Below are 16318 nucleotides of genomic sequence, written 5' to 3'. Positions count from 1 at the left end.
GGAGCAGGCGGAGCAGGCGGAGCAGGCGGAGCAGGCGGAGCAGGCGGAGCAGGCGGAGCAGGCGGAGCAGGCGGAGCAGGCGGAGGTTCCTCAGGTTCCCTCTTTCTTCAGTTTCAGTCCGTGCTCTTAGGCCCCGCCCACACGAAGCCAAAACGCTCATAGTTCCAAAATCGTTTGCCCGTAAAGACGGAGTTGATTCAATGTTTATGGCCGTCCACATGACTGTTGTCAAAACGGCTGAAACGTTGCAGTAACATGCCAGGCCGCCAGGTGGCGCCAGAAATACATGGCAATAGCAGCTCCTCCTGGCAGCCATGGTCTTCTCCTGGTCGCTTCATGACAGAATTAAAGGGACTGATGTGAACTGCTCTTTCTGCGGCTCTTTGGACTCGTGACGACTCCAGGATCTTCTGGAGGGATTTCTGCGCTTTGTAGGGGAGAGCGAGGTGAGTTGAGCCAGTGGGTAAGTTGACCCACCCCTAGTATCTAGGCAGCCGTGCACATGTTTTGTCATGTGACCATAAATCCAGGAAGCACCCATCATTTCCATCTTGCTGTGATGCAGAGAAGCACATGGGAGAAGGGGAAAGTATATTTTTGCACAAAAAACTTTTTTGCTTGTCAGAGTAAATTTTCTGCATATCAGGTAAAATGACTGTGATGTCAAAGCAAATTTATCCAGGTCTAAAATTATATATTACACATGTTGGTGATTTGCTAACATATAAAATCATGTGAATCACTTCACTAAAGATTGGCCTGAATTTCTAAGCAAGCCCATTTTTTTCCAAAATGGTGGCTATAGGGCAAAGTGAGCCAAAGGTCATGGGGTAAATTGAGCCAATGGTTGATGAAAGAAGTGAACCAGATGTCTCCGATCTGGTAGTTGGTGACTTTGTCACCGTAAAATTTGCATCCAAATGCAGGAGCCTTGACAGCCTTTCGGGCAATGGAGTGAGTGCCAGATTCCTCAGAAGAATCCGAGGGATCGCTGCCAATAAGAAACCCACCTTTGCATTCAAGGAAAAGGATGAGGCGTCTTTCCCCTGGAGTGACGTGCTGAAGACCACCTCAACCTCGACGGGCTGGAGGAACTGCGAGGACGGAGAACTGTTCATTTCCCCTGCAACCTTGACACTTGGAATATCGAGTAGTTGTTTTGATCAAATAGCTAAACGGTCTTGGGGACGGCTGTGGATTAGTGGGGAGCGCAGTCGTCTTTCAATCGAGAGGTTGTTGGTTCGATTCCCATCTCCCCCTGCCTGCATGTTGCAACCCCCCAGCTATGGGTAAAACACCTCCCCTGCCTTGTGGTCGTCACGGGAGTGACAAAGGCTGAGGGAGACCCCCCTACAGATACAGTCCCGAGTGGAGCGCCGAAGGCGGTTGGTCCTCGCGTCGCGGCAGCATGTGGCCGAGCTGGTCTGCTAGCACAACATGCGCAGGTTTACATGTTAAAACTCAGATGGTCAGTTTACCCCCAGGTGGCTCAACTTACCCCGAACCTGGGGCAAGTTCAGCCACCGGAGCACAGTTTTTGTGAAGCCATTATTTTGGGCAGTTTTGTCAGAGATGCATTCTGATCATTTCATTTAATAGGAGACATCCTGAAATAAAGGGATATGTTTTCATTCTTTTTCTGTGTCATTTTTCCTTCCCTCTAGGACAACATAAGTAAAAAGTGGCTCATCTTACCCCGCTCTCCCCTAATTAAAGGTGCTGTAGGCAGGATTCCGCATCTCCGCCATCTTGCTTAGGTTTACCTAAGGTTTGACCCATCTGAGATGGCGATTTGAAACCCAGCACAGCCAATCCGGTCCTGTTTTCTCTGACATCACAGTAAAAACTCTCAGTATCTGTGAGAAATTTAAAGTGTTTGAAAGAAGCTGATGGATTATTGTTCCCCTGGCATCATGGCTGCCATGTACGTGTACATTTACAATAAAAAAAAAAAGACATGAAGCTTGGCGTTCTCCAGGCTGATCTGTTGCTCCGGCGGAGCTGAAGGAGAGCAGAGCTCTGCTGTCCAGACTGGCGTCTCCAGCAGGACGTCTGCTCAGCGCAGCGCATTGTTCCTGTTCTTTACAGAGTTCTGCGCGTTTGTTACGACGTAGCGCGACGACGCAGCCAATCAGGAAACGCTCCAGAACAGGAGGAACTACGGAGACGTGGATTCAACAGTGTTCCTGTTCACCCTGGGACCCGGTTTCAGCTCCACGGAGTGCTGGATTGGTGTGGATGACAGGGTGAATGGATCAAATATGTTTGAGTTTTGGCCTGGATTCGTCTTCGTGTGGATGGGGCCTCAGAGTGTCTCCAAACCAGACGGCGTTGGACGTTATAAGCTCCGCCCCCGGCAGCAGCAGCCACCAACCAGCTGGTTGGTTTAGCTTCATGTCAGTCATCTGTTGTCTGTCCTGATTGGTGGAGTGGCTCCTAAAGCCCGCCTCCCGCTTGAGGCTGCCGGTGCAGCTCCGGTCAGACTTCATTCACTTTGTATTCACTTGGACTTTCAGGTTGGGGGCGGAGCCAAGCCTCACCAGACTCACCGCTCAGCTGATCTGAAGGAGACGGGTGCAGCGCCCCCCGGTGTGGACTGGCTGGACACAGAGGGACAGTCTGATGCTCCTTCCTGACGTCTCGTCCCTCCGACCGTCTCCACCTGGAACCGGTGTCACGGACGAACCGGGCTCCGCGTTAACCGCTGATCGCCACACACACTGACCAACGTTAGCTTCATGGCTTAGGCCCTCCACACACTACAGGATAATCGGGCCGAATTTTGCCCCGATCTTCTCCTCCCGATCGAGGCCGACAGGGTCCGATTGTCGGGAGTATGCAAATGAGTTCGGGTCCGATCTTCGTGTGGTGTGCGGTGTGTTCCGAGAGATGTTTTCCGGTCGGAGCCTCTCGGGAGGCGTCGGAAGGGGAGATCGGAGATAATGAACATGTTTAATATTTCCGATCGCAGATCCTGTGGTGTGTGGAGCTCCGAGAGGCGCCGATCAGCTCTGAGTAGAGCTGTCCACACCCTCCAAATAAAGCTCTCTGATTGGCTGAACAGCTCCGTCTCACCAAGGTGCCGCTGATTAAAAACATCCACTCACAGCTGTCAGAGCTGGATGATGAATATATGTCTGTGAAATATATTCACTATATATGACAGTGAAACAGAAAAGCCAGAGCTCCTAAACTCAGCTGTGCAGAAAGTGATGGTTCATCCTGTCGCTCCTGGATGAACTGGATCCTCCATTCAGACCCAAACTCCGATCTAATATCTGCATCTCCGCCAGTCCTGCAATAATCCCAATGTTTTAATTCATCTCCGTTATTAACCATCACGGAAGAATGGGGAAGAAAAAAATAATAATAAAAGAAAAAAAAAAACTTTCCACTGATTCCGTGCCCTCAGAGACAGAGCGGACTATAATGAAACTTTCCTAATCAACGTATTTTTACTCTGATTTAAACTATCAAATCTGTGGACATAAAGAATGATTTAAGATATTTGATGATTTAAAAAAGATTTAAAAAAGTAGCTTTTATTTGACACGGTCTGCTAATAACTTTATTCTACTGCTGCACTCGGGACTCAAAAGTAAAAAAGAAAAACAAAAAAAAAACACACAAACAGATTAGCTAATAAGCTGAATTATTATTAAATGTAAATTATAATAAAATGATCTGAAACTATGTTTCCCTCTTCTGTACTGGAACATTTAAATTTTCTAACAAGGTGCTGACAGTCCGTGCTCTGTGCGCACGGCGGGTGGGGGGGGGATCTGCACTGAAGGAGCGATACCAATGTGAATGAATGAACTGAGGGAACGAATGAGTTCTCCACTTATTATTGAAAGTGGAGATGAATGTAAAAACAGCAATGAAGGGAAACAGCACGAAGTCACGTCGGACGACGTGAGATTTGGAGGAGTGAGGAGCCGATTCTTGGCTGAAGAATCTGCTGGTGTGTGTTCTGCTCCAGAGCGACACCACATACTAGAAGATCAGGAGAGGAAGATCGGGTATGATCTGTCCTCTGCTGTCTTGTAGTGTGTGGTGTCTGAACCGGGGAAGATTGAAAAAATCCTGTAGTGTGTGGCCGGCTTTAGAGTCAGGAGTCGGGGTGAGGGTCAGGGGTCAAAGTCAGGGTCAGGGGTCAAAGTCAGGGTTAGAGGTAGGGGTCAGGGCCAGGTGGTTCTCTGGATGATCTGAATTGTGTTCTTCAGGCTGATCGAAGCTTCGGATCACTGAAGAAGATTAATCGTGTTTTCACTGAATGACACCACCCTGCTGACACACACACACACACACACACACACACACACACACACACACACACACACACACACACACACACACACACACACACACACACACACACACACACACACACCCCTGGGAGTCATTACGGTTGTCTTGCTCAAGGACACTTCAGCATACTGACAGAGACGGAGAATCAAACCAACAACATTCCAGTTGTGAGGCGTCTCTGCCAGCCGAGCCTCAGCCGCCGCACAGACGTGTTATTTACAGACTGGAGGGATGAATTATTCACGCTGTGTGTGTGTGTGTGTGTGTGCGCGCGCGCGCGTGCAACTTCCTGTTTTCAAACTACATTACCCAGCATGCTCCGTTTCCCGCCTCAGAACGAGCGGCGCCCCCTGCAGGATGACGTCAGAACGTTTGTTTACAAAGTGAACCGTGTTGCCTTCAGGGCCTCCTGACACAGTGCGTAAATCACAGCTCCAGGTTCAGAATCCGGCAGCTGTTCCGGTTTCTGCGGGGGCCTGTTATTTCATGCACCTGTAAACAAACAAGTCACCTGACAGCACCTGTAAACAACACCTGTAAACAACAAACAAAGCAGAGCAACCACACGGGTAAACAAACAGACTCGTCCAACACACTTCAGTTTGTGTTTTTTATTCAAATCCTCTCCAGGGCTCTCTCTCTTTTTTTATTTTACACCACAAAAGGTCAAACAGATTATGGAGAAGGTCAAAGGTCAAACACGGGGTCAAACTAACATCTGGTGGCAGAAAATAAACAAATTTACTGGAAATAAAAGCTGTCTATTTACAGGTTTAAAAATCAGAGTTCACCTCTACCTCAGACTGACCTTTGACCTGTCACACTCTGACAAACTGCCCTCGTCACCATGGTGACAGGTTCGATTCCTGGCCAGCCTCCCACCGAGCCACCAGTCCGTTTCTCAGAGTGTGAGCGCGGCGAGAAGCAGGCGAGACGTTCCAGTTCCCACCTGAGTCAAACACCACCGCTGTGTCCGCCTCAGACTCCGCCCCTTTTTTTACAACCAAAGAGATCGGCTGCAGGAGTCAAAGGTCAAGTGGGCGGAGCCTGCAGCATGGCACGGTGATGGGGGAACATCACGACATCAAACTAAAAACATGTTAAACAAAAGTACACAAAACTAATAACTCCTCCCACCCACACCGTCCCCCTGGACGTCCCCTGCAACAAATCAAGCACACCCTGGGAAAAGCTATGAGGACCTGAGATCCTGCAGGTCTGACGAGTCCGCCTCCTGCTCCAGAACCCGGACCGGCTGGGAGGCCCTGAAGGGGGCGCTCTGCCCTGCTCACATCCGGGATGTTCCGTCAACGAACCCAGTCCAGACCAGACCAGACCAATCGAGTCCAGGCCAGACCAGTTGAGTCCAGATTAGCCAAATCCAGGCCAGACCAGACCAGTTGAGTCTAGATGAGTGGAATCCAGAGCAGACCAGATGAGCCGAGGCCATTAGAGATGCGTCAAGTTCATATAAGTCGAGACCAGACCAGACGAGCGCAGAACAGATGAGTCGATTTGAGACAAGTCCAGATGAGTGGAGTCCAGACTGGACCAGATGAGTCCAGATGAGCCAAGTCCAGACTATACGAGTAGCGACCAGACCCAACCAGACGAGTGCAGATGAATGGACTACAGACCAGACAAGTTCAGACCAGACAAATCAAGTCCAGTCCAGACGAGTCGAGTGGAGTCCAGATCAGACGAGTACAAACCCACAGAGTCTGCCAGTCCGGCTGAGTCCGGCTGAGTCCATCAGGGTCAAGCAGAGTCCGTCAGGGTCTAGGAGGCGGAGTGCAGCACACAGGTCTTGATCAGGTCTTGAAGGAACGCGGAGTCTTCAGACAAAATGTCAGTAAAATCTCTAAAACAATCGAGTGACTCTATTGGAACAGCTACGGTCGGGGGGCGGCGCTACGGTCGGGGGGCGGCGCTACGGTCGGGGGGCGGCGCTACGGTCGGGGGGCGGCGCTACGGTCGGGGGCGGCGCCACCATCGCTGTGGTTACGGTGTGACGCAGGTCGGTCCAGAGGCGCAGGTGCAGGCGGAGGACAGGACTAGTCATCTTCGTCGTCATCCTCATCTTCGCCCTCATCGTCCACGTCCCTCTTCCTCTTCAGTCCCTGAACGCCAGCCGCATCCTCTGTGGACACACACCCGACCAATCAGAGCACTGCGTGGCTCAGCTCACTCACAACCGACCAATCAGAGCTGCCCTGACCCTCACCTTCCTCGTCTTCGCCGTAGTCCTCCTCGTCTTCTTCCTCGTCCTTAAACAGAGGAAGAGGAAGGAAGGAGGGTCAGTCTGAGGGGCTGTGATTGGTGGATAATCTGACCAATGAGACCTGAGTCTAGAGAGACACCCGGGTCTGGAGACAGACTGCGGTCTAGAGGTAGACCCGGGTCTAGACAGTCTATCAATGGAAGGATCTGGGTCTAGAGATGGATCTGGGTCCAGGTAGGGCTCTGATTCTCTAGCACAGGTGCATGATGGGAGGTGGCCTGAGCTGCCCACCTGATTGGCCCGGTTCACCTGATAGGGCAGCCCCACCTTTCCCTCCGAGCCTTCCTCATCCTCCTCTTCGTCGTCGTCGTCGTCGTAGACCCCGGCCGGCGCCGTCCCGTCGTCTGTGACACAGAGAGCCGTCAGCCAATCACAGGCCGGCAGTGTGTGTGTGTGTGTGAGAGAGAGAGACAGAGACCGTCGTCGTCCCCCTCGGAGTCCGGCGCCTCGTTGTCCTCCTGGTCGAAGCCGTCCAGGAAGGTGACCTGCGGCAGCAGCTGGAAGACGCTGTCCCGGTAGTCCTCCAGGCAGGTGATCTCGCAGTTGAAGAGGTCCAGGCTCTGCAGGGCCTTCAGCTGCTGCAGCGCCTCCACGCTGCTCAGGTCCTTGATCTTGTTCCCGCTCAGGTTCAGGTAGGTCAGGTTAGGACACTTCTGGGACAGCGTCTCCAGGGAACCCGACAGGTTGTTATCGCTCAGCTCCAACTGGAGACACACAGGACAAGCTGTGAGAACCGCCGGCACAACCGGCAAACACCATCACAACCACGGCAACCACCGTCACAACCGCCACAACCACTGGAACCACCGGCACAACTGGGAAACACCATCACAACCATGGCAACCACCGTCACAACCGCCACAACCACTGGAACCACCGGGAAACACCATCACAACCATGGCAACCACCGTCACAACCGCCACAACCACTGGAACCACCGGCACAACCGGGAAACACCATCACAACCATGGCAACCACCGTCACAACCGCCACAACCACTGGAACCACCGGCACAACCGGGAAACACCATCACAACCATGGCAACCACCGTCACAACCGCCACAACCACGGGATCCGCCTTCACAACCGGCACAACCACTGGAACCACCGGCACAACCGCAGGAAACACCGTCACAAAAAACAGGAAACACTGTCGCAACTGCAGGAAACACCGGCACAACCACGGAAACCACCGGCACAACCACTGGCACAACCGCAGGAACCACCATCACAACCACAGGAAACACCGTCACAACCACGGAAACCACCGGCACAACCGCCACAACCACGGGATCTGCCTTCACAACCGGCACAACCACTGGAACCACTGGCACAACCGCAGGAAACACCGTCACAAAAAAAAAGGAAACACTGTCGCAACTGCAGGAACCACCAGCACAACCACAGGAACCACCGTCGCAACCACGGAAACCACCATCGCAACCACGGAAACCACCGTCGCAACCACGGAAACCACCGGCACAACCGCCACAACCACGGGATCTGCCTTCACAACCGGCACAACCACTGGAACCACTGGCACAACCGCAGGAAACACCGTCACAAAAAAAAAAAAAAAACACTGTCGCAACTGCAGGAACCACCAGCACAACCACGGGAACCACCGTCGCAACCACGGAAACCACCGTCGCAACCGCCACAACCACGGGATCTGCCTTCACAACCGGCACAACCACTGGAACCACTGGCACAACCGCAGGAAACACCGTCACAAAAAAAAAAAAACACTGTCACAACTGCAGGAACCACCAGCACAACCACGGGAACCACCGTCGCAACCACGGAAACCACCGTCGCAACCACGGAAACCACCGGCACAACCACCGTCACAACCACAGGAACCACCGTCACAACCACGGGATCCACCGTCACAACCACGGGATCCACCGTCACAACCACGGGATCCACCGTCACAACCGCGGGAACCACCGTCACAACCGCGGGAACCACCGTCACAACCACGGGAACCACCATCACAACCGCAGGAACCACCGTCACAACCGCGGGATCCACTGTCACAACCACGGAAACCACCAGCACAACCGCAGGAACCACCGTCACAACCACGGGAACCACCGTCACAACCACGGGAACCACCGTCACAACCGCGGGAACCACCGTCAAAAACCGCAGGAACCACCGTCACAACCGCAGGAACCACCGTCACAACCGCAGGAACCACCGTCACAACCGTCACAACCGCAGGAACCACCGTCACAACCGCAGGAACCACCGTCACAACCGCAGGAACCACCGTCACAACCGCAGGAACCACCGTCACAACCGCAGGAACCACCGTCACAACCGCGGGATCCACTCTCACAACCGCGGGATCCACTCTCACAACCGCGGGATCCACTGTCACAACCACGGAAACCACCAGCACAACCGCAGGAACCACCGTCACAACCACGGGAACCACCGTCACAACCGCAGGAACCACCGTCACAACCGCAGGAACCACCGTCACAACCGCAGGAACCACCGTCACAACCGCAGGAACCACCGTCACAACCGCAGGAACCACTGTCACAACCACGGGAACCACCGTCACAACTGTTAGAACCACCCTCAGATTCATGCGAACCACCAGGAGGACTCCTCAGAAAACCTTCAGCTCAGCGAGTCTTCCTGTTGGCAGTAAGTGGGTGGAGCCACGGCTGCGCCCTGCACTGTGCCCGGTGTCTCGGGGTCCCGCCCACGGTGACCTCTGACCTTGCGGAGGCGGGGCAGGGAGGGCAGCTTGGCCAGGGAGCTGAGGCCCACGTTGACCATGCTGAGGAACTCCAGCTGGCTGAAGGCGTCCGACAGACCCTCCACCTCGCCGTCCGTCGAGCGGCAGTTGTCCACCACCAGCTCGGCCACCTGAGGACAGAAGACAGAGGCCCGGCCAATCAGCTGCCGGCTCACGTTATCCCCGCCCATCTTCTCGCTCCTTTGGGTTCTGGAGAAAGGAACCCGGTCCCACATTCAGGGACCTTTCAGTCTGAATGTGGTCGAGCAGCGCTGAGTTCCTGGGGGCGGGGGGGGGGGGGCGGGTGGGGGCGGGGGCGGGGGAGGGGGGGAGGTGCAGGGGGAGGGGGGCGGGGGGGGAGGAGTCCTCCCTCCGGTCACCATCTGTCGCTTCCCCGATTCATAAAACATGACAGCAGCTTTACAACGAAGAGTTATTTAACCGTTATGTAACACACACACACACACACACACACACACACACACACACACACACACACACACACACACACACACACACACACACACACACACACACACACACACACACCTTCGCGCGGATTAACGTTACTCCCTCTCTGTGTAGTAACGGCGAGCAGGGGCAGCGATAATCCAGCCTCTAATCTACTTTAAAGTAACGGAGGAACGACTTCTCCCGTTACTGAACACGAGCCGCTGGTACCGAGTCCGGTGTTACCCGGTAATCTCGTTACAGTAACGCGCTGCCCTAACAGCCGGTTATCACCGGGGAATAACGGGGATTCCTGTGCAGTGGGACGGTGAGCGCCCAGCGGGGGGGCTCCGGGTCCGAGACCCCGACCCGGTGGGTGGGGTGGGGGGGTGGGGGGGGGGGGGCGCACGGCGGGAAAATGTCGGCTGAGGCTCGTTGGAGTCCGGGGGAGATTTAAAATGTCCGCCCTGTGTGAGTGACCCTGAACGCAGCAGCCCGGTACCGACCCGCCGAGCCGCGGCTCCGGTACCGGGCTGTGGGCAGACCGTGAGACCGCGTCCGGCTTATCTGGACACGCGGGGACGAGCGGCTCTCCCGCGGAGCCGGACCGGGACCGGCGCTCTGAGCCGGGGAGCCCGGTCCCTCCGCCCGCCGAGATGCCAGCTTACCGCTTTATCGACCGAGTAACGGGAGGCGCAGGGTCCGGGTCACGCGCTCCGGTTCGGGGCTCACCTCCGCCGGGCTCCGGTTCCGCAGCTCCAGAGTGATCCTCTTCTTCATCTCCATGGTGTCCGGTTCGGGCGGGGTTCGGCTGGGCTGGAGCGGCGGTCAGCGGTGCAGACGGTCCCGGAGCGGATCAGCGCGCTGCCCTGCTCTGATGGCCGCGGTGAGCCGACTGATCCTCCATGATACCCCGAGCCCCGCCCCCTCCGCCCAGGCCCCGCCCACCGCAGCTCCGGGTTGGCTGCCTGGCGCTCCGCGGCCGCTGATTGGACCGCGGACGTCAGTCACAACTGATCGCGTATTATCCACCGGAGGGGCGGGGCCTAAGGACGCGTCGCGGCGCACAGCCTCACGGGAGTTGTAGTCAAGGTTAACGCTGACCTCTGACCCCACACAGGCATCAGGATTCTCCACCTTCAGACTGGTTTCAGTTCCAGGAAGACTTGTGGACGTCACCGCTGTCTGATGACCTATGACCTTTCACCCTCAGCTCAGAAACTCTAATTTTAACGTAATTTGTTTTTTCCTGTTAGAAACAGACGTGAACGCACCACAGCAGGTACGGTCAGTGAACGCCTCACGCACCCTGAAGGCAACAGACAGAACACACTAAAAAAACAAGAACTGAGTGTTTATCATGAAGGCAGCCGCCGCCATCATCACCATCATCATCATCATCATCATCATCATCACGAGGCGTTCAGGTACAGTTAAGAAAAATACAACTTTATATGTACATAGAAAACATATAAAAATATCCAGACGGCTGTCTGTCGCGAGTCCCTGAATGTCTCACAGGCGCTGTCCTCCACCAATCACAATAGGGTCAGGCAGGAGGCGGAGCTTCCAGGAGACACACATCAAAGGGATGCACAATGTGGCAGGGATAGCCAGTCCTGTCCAAACGCCCACCTGTCCCCAGGTGACCTTCAGGACCCGGAGGCGGACCGGAGGTCGTGCCCCCCTCCCCCTGCGCTGGGAATCGCCATGGCGTCTTCTTCACGTCCAACTGTGTTGAGGAGGGTTACAATCTGTACAACTCCAGGAAGAGGGATGCCATGCCCCCCCCCCCCCCCCCCCCCCCCCCCCCCCCCCCCCCCCCCCCCCCCCGGTCCCCTCCTGCCATGTGGCCCGTCAGGAAAAAGTAACCAAAACTAGCATGAACTCAAACTGAAGCACATCTCCCATGATCCACCTGGTGGAGCAGAAGATCCACAACGGCTCCTCGGTCCAGTCAGCCCCCCCCCCCCCCCCCCCCCCCCGCAAGAAAACATCCTGCTTCCCCGAAGACTCCACCTGCCCGCACTGACGCCCTCCATGGCTGAGTCTCAGGGCTGCCCAGGGGGCGGGGCTAAGAGCTGACGGGGCGGGGCTAGGAGCTGACCTCCGTCGCCTCTCCTCCCGCCTCCACCAGCGTCACCTGGCCCTCCTCCCCCTCCATGATGATGCCCCCGCCCTGCAGCACCACCATCTCTCCCTCCTCCTCCACCACGCCGCCGGCCGCCTCCTCCTCGTCCTCGTCGCCGCCCACCACCTCGTCGGGGCTGGCGGCGGCGGCGGCGGCGCGGCTCTGGGCCATGGCCTCCAGCTTCATGCGGTACTCCTCCGCCTCCTGCTCCTTCCGCAGCAGCTGCTGCCGGTACTCCTGCGCCTTCCGGTTGGCCTCCTGCAGCTGGCGCTGCAGCAGCTCCTGGGGGCACAGCGGGGGGTCAGCGGGGGGTCAGCGGGGTGGGTGTGTGTGTGTGTGTGTGTGTGTGTGTGTGTGTGTGTGCGCGTGTGCGCTCACCGTCTCTCCCGTCTCGCTGTGGTTGTTGGTCACCTCCAGCTTCCTCTTCCTGGACGGCGGCGGCGTCGGCTCCTCCGTCACCACCTCCTCCGTCACCGTGTTGGCCGGCACCGCCAGCACTGCAGGCAGCAGAGGGACAGTGAGGGGCGGGGTCGGGGGTCGGGGGTCAGGGCTGAGGGGCGGGGGTCAGGGCTGAGGGTCGGGGGTCAGGGGTGGGGGTCAGGGCTGAGGGTCGGAGGTCAGGGTTGAAGGTCAGGGGTCAGGGCTGAGGGGTGGGGGTCAGGGCTGAGGGGCGGGGGTCAGGGCTGAGGGTCGGGGGTCAGGGTTGAGGGTCGGGGGTCAGGGGTGGGGGTCAGGGCTGAGGGTCGGAGGTCAGGGTTGAAGGTCAGGGGTCAGGGCTGAGGGGCGGAGGTCAGGGCTGAGGGGCGGGGGTCAGGGCTGAGGGTCGGGGGTCAGGGCTGAGGGGTGGGGGTCAGGGCTGAGGGTCGGGGGTCAGGGCTGAGGGGCGGGGGTCAGGGCTGAGGGTCGGGGGTCAGGGCTGAGGGTCGGGGGTCAGGGCTGAGGGGGGGGGGTCAGGGCTGAGGGTCGGGGGTCAGGGCTGAGGGGGGGGGGTCAGGGCTGAGGGGTGGGGGTCAGGGCTGAAGGTCAGGGGTCAGGGCTGAGGGGTGGGGGTCAGGGCTGAGGGTCGGGGGTCAGGGCTGAGGGTCGGGGGTCAGGGCTGAGGGTCGGGGGTCAGGGCTGAAGGTCGGGGGTCAGGGCTGAGGGGTGGGGGTCAGGGCTGAGGGGCGGAGGTCAGGGCTGAGGGTCGGGGGTCAGGGCTGAGGGTCGGGGGTCAGGGCTGAGGGTCGGGGGTCAGGGCTGAAGGTCAGGGGTCAGGGCTGAGGGTCGGGGGTCAGGGCTGAGGGTCGGGGGTCATACTCTGCTGTCCGTGCTGCATGGTGACGAAGAAGGGCTGCGTCATGCCGCCGGCGGTCTGCAGGTTGCCGTGCTGGTCGGTTACTATGGTGATGACCCGCTGACCCCCCTCGTTGACCACGGCGGCGTGCTGGATGTTGGAGTCCAGGGCGCTCGCCGCCATCGCCTCCTCCGAGTCTCCTGCAGGGACAGGCTGGGGCTCGAACCGGGGGCGGCCGCAGGTGCGTGTGTGTGTGTGTGTGTGTGTGTGTGTGTGTGTGCGTCACCTGTGTTGGCCTTGTTGAGCAGCTCCGCCAGGTTGACCACGCCCCCCTGGATGGCAGGGATCCCCTGGATGATGAACTGAGGCTGGGTGGTGGAACCGCCGCCCTCCATGTTGACGCTCACCTGGTTCATGTTCACCTGGTTCTGCATGCCCTCCTGCACACGCACGCACACACACACGCACACACACACACACACACACGTCAGCCTGAGCTCGGCCTGCCTCTGGCCCCGCCCCCGGCCGCTGGCCCCGCCCCCTACCTGCAGCAGCAGCATGAGCTCGGTGTTCTGGATGTCGGCGGCGATGTCGAAGGGCGTCTTGTCGAACTTGCTGAGGGCGTGCACGTCGGCGCCGTGCTTGATGAGCGCCTCGGCCACGCCCTGGTGGCCGTGCTGCGCCGCCCAGTGCAGCGCCGTCATCTTCAGCATGTCCTTGGCGTTGATGTCGGCGCCGCTCTGAGAGGACGGCCGCGGCAGGTCAGTCTCACACACACACACACACACACACACTCTTTCACTTCACCGGACAAGCGTGTGATTTCCCGGTCAGAGGCGGCGTCCCGGACGGCTCCCGTGACGACGGTCAGGATCGGCACCTGGACAGCGACTCACCTGGCTCCACCTCACCTTCCTCCTCTGAAGCATTTTGTTTAGTAAAAAAGTCTTGAAGTTTCGCCTGTTTCCGAGCGTCTCCCGCTTTGTCGGAGTACGTTTGGTTCCACGGAGACCAGATTTGGGGTTTTGTTGTTGTTTCTTAATAAAATGAGGTGGAAATTTAAACTTTGCTTCAAAGTCTCCCTGTGCAGGAGTGCGCTGGCGGCGCCTATCTCCGTTCGGTAACCCCGTGGCAGCTGCAGTGGGGGGGTCGGCCCTCTGGCAGCTCCGTGTGCCCCCCCCACCCCGTTCTGTACAGGCCGAGCTGGAAGGCAGCGGGACCCGGCCGGGACGCGAACCCACGACCTCCCGGTGTGAGGCGGAGGCTCTGCCACGAGACCATCGCTCCGCCACCGTGTCTGGAGGGAATGTTTTTTACCGGACATTTTGACCGGTGGTGTTACAATGTGTCAGACTTCGGCAGATTTTACCGGGCAAAGTCCGGTAATTACCGGATAACGGAAACACACACACACACACACACACACACTGACCCGGACCAGCAGCTCCACGATGACCGTGTGTCCCTCGGCGGCCGCCATGTGCAGCGGCGTGCGGTCCACCTTGGTGCGGGCGTCCCGGCTGACGCCCGCTCTCAGCAGGACGTCGGCGGTGGAGTAGTGGCCGTGCTGCGCCGCCAGGTGGAGCGGGGACGTCCCCAGCTGGGGGTGGGGGTGGGGGGGTGAGTGGAGGTGTGACAGGAGACTGTGTGTGTGTGTGTGTGTGTGTGTGTGTGTGTGTGTGTGTGTGCGCGCGCTCTCACCCAGTCCGTGGTGAACGGCGCTCCGTTAGCCATCAGATTCCTGACCTCATCGTCGTGACCTTTTCTAGCCGCATCCAGCAGCCGCTTCCCCAAGTCCACCAGAGACATCTGTCTCACACACACACACACACACACACACACACACACACACACACACACACACACTGCTGAGAACAACACACTCTCAACATCAACAATGGAAAACACACTAATGTTTATACTGGAATGTCCCAGCAGACTGTGGACCGGGACCGGGACCAGCAGACTGTGGACCGGGACCGGGACCAGCAGACTGTGGACCGGGACCAGCAGACTGTGGACCGGGACCAGCAGACTGTGGACCGGGACCGGGACCAGCAGACTGTGGACCGGGACCGGGTTCTCTGCGGGGTCCTCCGGCCCTCTCAGGTGTTTTGAAACGGTTCAAGCGGACCCGGATCTGTTCCCGTCGTTCACGGTTTTCTCCTGATCGAGTCGTGTCAAGGGGACCGAACCGGACCGGGAGCCACGGTCTGATGACCACACATCAACGGCCGCGCTGGGACGCGCACCACACATTTCTCCACAGCCAGCTAACTGCAGCTAAAGCTAACAGCTAGGTCTCCATCATCGGACACGGCCCCTGGTCGCCTCCATCGGCTTCATCTGAGGACAGGGAGTCGAATCTGAAGCCGGTACTCTCCCGGTGGAGCCGGTTCTGCTCCAAGCCGAGCTGGACCGGGTCGGACTGACTGATCCGGACCCAGATGTTTAGAGCTAAACAGTGCGTCCGATAATGGAAGCAGGCTGTCGCTCGGCGGAGCGGGACGAGGAGCCATTTTACGCGCCTTCACGCGAAGAAAGAGTCCGCCATGTGCAGCGCGCGGCCCCGCTGCGCCCCGCTCAGCCCCCGGCCCGGATGCCGGTCCCGGCCCGGTACCGGAGCAGGAAGCCCCTCGGTGTGGAGCAGCCTGTTTTTCCGGGGGAAGTCACACCGAAATTTCCTATTTTACACCGAGAGAAAAAAACCACTTCCACATCCGGTGAACGAGCGGCTCGCAGCGCGGAGCGGAGCCGGCTCGAGCACCGGGGAACACCGGGGTAACACCGGGTTAACCCCGGGAGGGGAACAACGGGCACCCGGCGGGAGAAAGCGCGGCGGCCCGCGGGGGGTCGGCGCCTCCGGGCGGCAGAGCTGCGACTCACCGTGCCCGGGTGTGCGGGGCGGCAGCCGGGCTGCTCCGCTTCGTGTGCCGGCGGGTGGAGGTGCGTGCCCGGGGCGGGTGGAGGTGCGTGCCCGGGGACAGTGGCGCTCTCTCTTTCTCCACTCTGACGGGAAAATGTGCAACAGTTTGCGCTTTGACGAGCCGCGGCCTCTCGAGCCTCCGTTTACCACAGAAGACCGGAAGAGAAAAAACAGGCCTTCACAATAAGATC

The 16318-nt window shown here is 57.9% G+C and overlaps 2 protein-coding genes across 3 annotated transcripts; both read right to left on the bottom strand.

Annotated features, from left to right (window-relative positions):
- Positions 1-5208: 5208 nt before the first annotated feature.
- On the bottom strand, positions 5209-10742 carry anp32e (acidic (leucine-rich) nuclear phosphoprotein 32 family, member E). Of its 2 annotated transcripts, none has more exons than XM_030120608.1 (6): positions 10530-10742; positions 9329-9478; positions 7011-7296; positions 6824-6936; positions 6536-6578; positions 5209-6451 (listed from the first exon to the last, which is right to left on the bottom strand). In XM_030120608.1, exons 1-6 carry the CDS (start codon positions 10581-10583, stop codon positions 6366-6368), a joined length of 732 nt encoding a protein of 243 aa, XP_029976468.1. In that variant the 5' UTR covers positions 10584-10742; the 3' UTR covers positions 5209-6365. The 2 variants fall into 2 exon arrangements, with proteins under 2 accessions (XP_029976468.1, XP_029976469.1); XM_030120609.1 differs by having other exon boundaries at positions 6860-6936; positions 10530-10741.
- Positions 10743-11625: 883 nt separating this feature from the next.
- Positions 11626-16303, bottom strand: gabpb2a (GA binding protein transcription factor subunit beta 2a). The gene is made up of 8 exons (XM_030120607.1): positions 16088-16303; positions 14903-15010; positions 14634-14801; positions 13747-13941; positions 13488-13641; positions 13225-13401; positions 12307-12425; positions 11626-12210 (listed from the first exon to the last, which is right to left on the bottom strand). The coding sequence occupies exons 2-8, from the start codon at positions 15008-15010 to the stop codon at positions 11893-11895; spliced, it is 1239 nt and encodes a 412-aa protein (XP_029976467.1). The 5' UTR covers positions 16088-16303; the 3' UTR covers positions 11626-11892.
- Between the last annotated feature and the right edge of the window lie 15 nt (positions 16304-16318).

This window comes from Salarias fasciatus, chromosome 22 (assembly GCF_902148845.1).
Source record: "Salarias fasciatus chromosome 22, fSalaFa1.1, whole genome shotgun sequence".
In the NCBI taxonomy this organism is placed as follows: domain Eukaryota; kingdom Metazoa; phylum Chordata; class Actinopteri; order Blenniiformes; family Blenniidae; genus Salarias; species Salarias fasciatus.
Note: the sequence above shows the minus strand (reverse complement) of the source record. Positions and strands in the feature narration are given on the sequence as shown.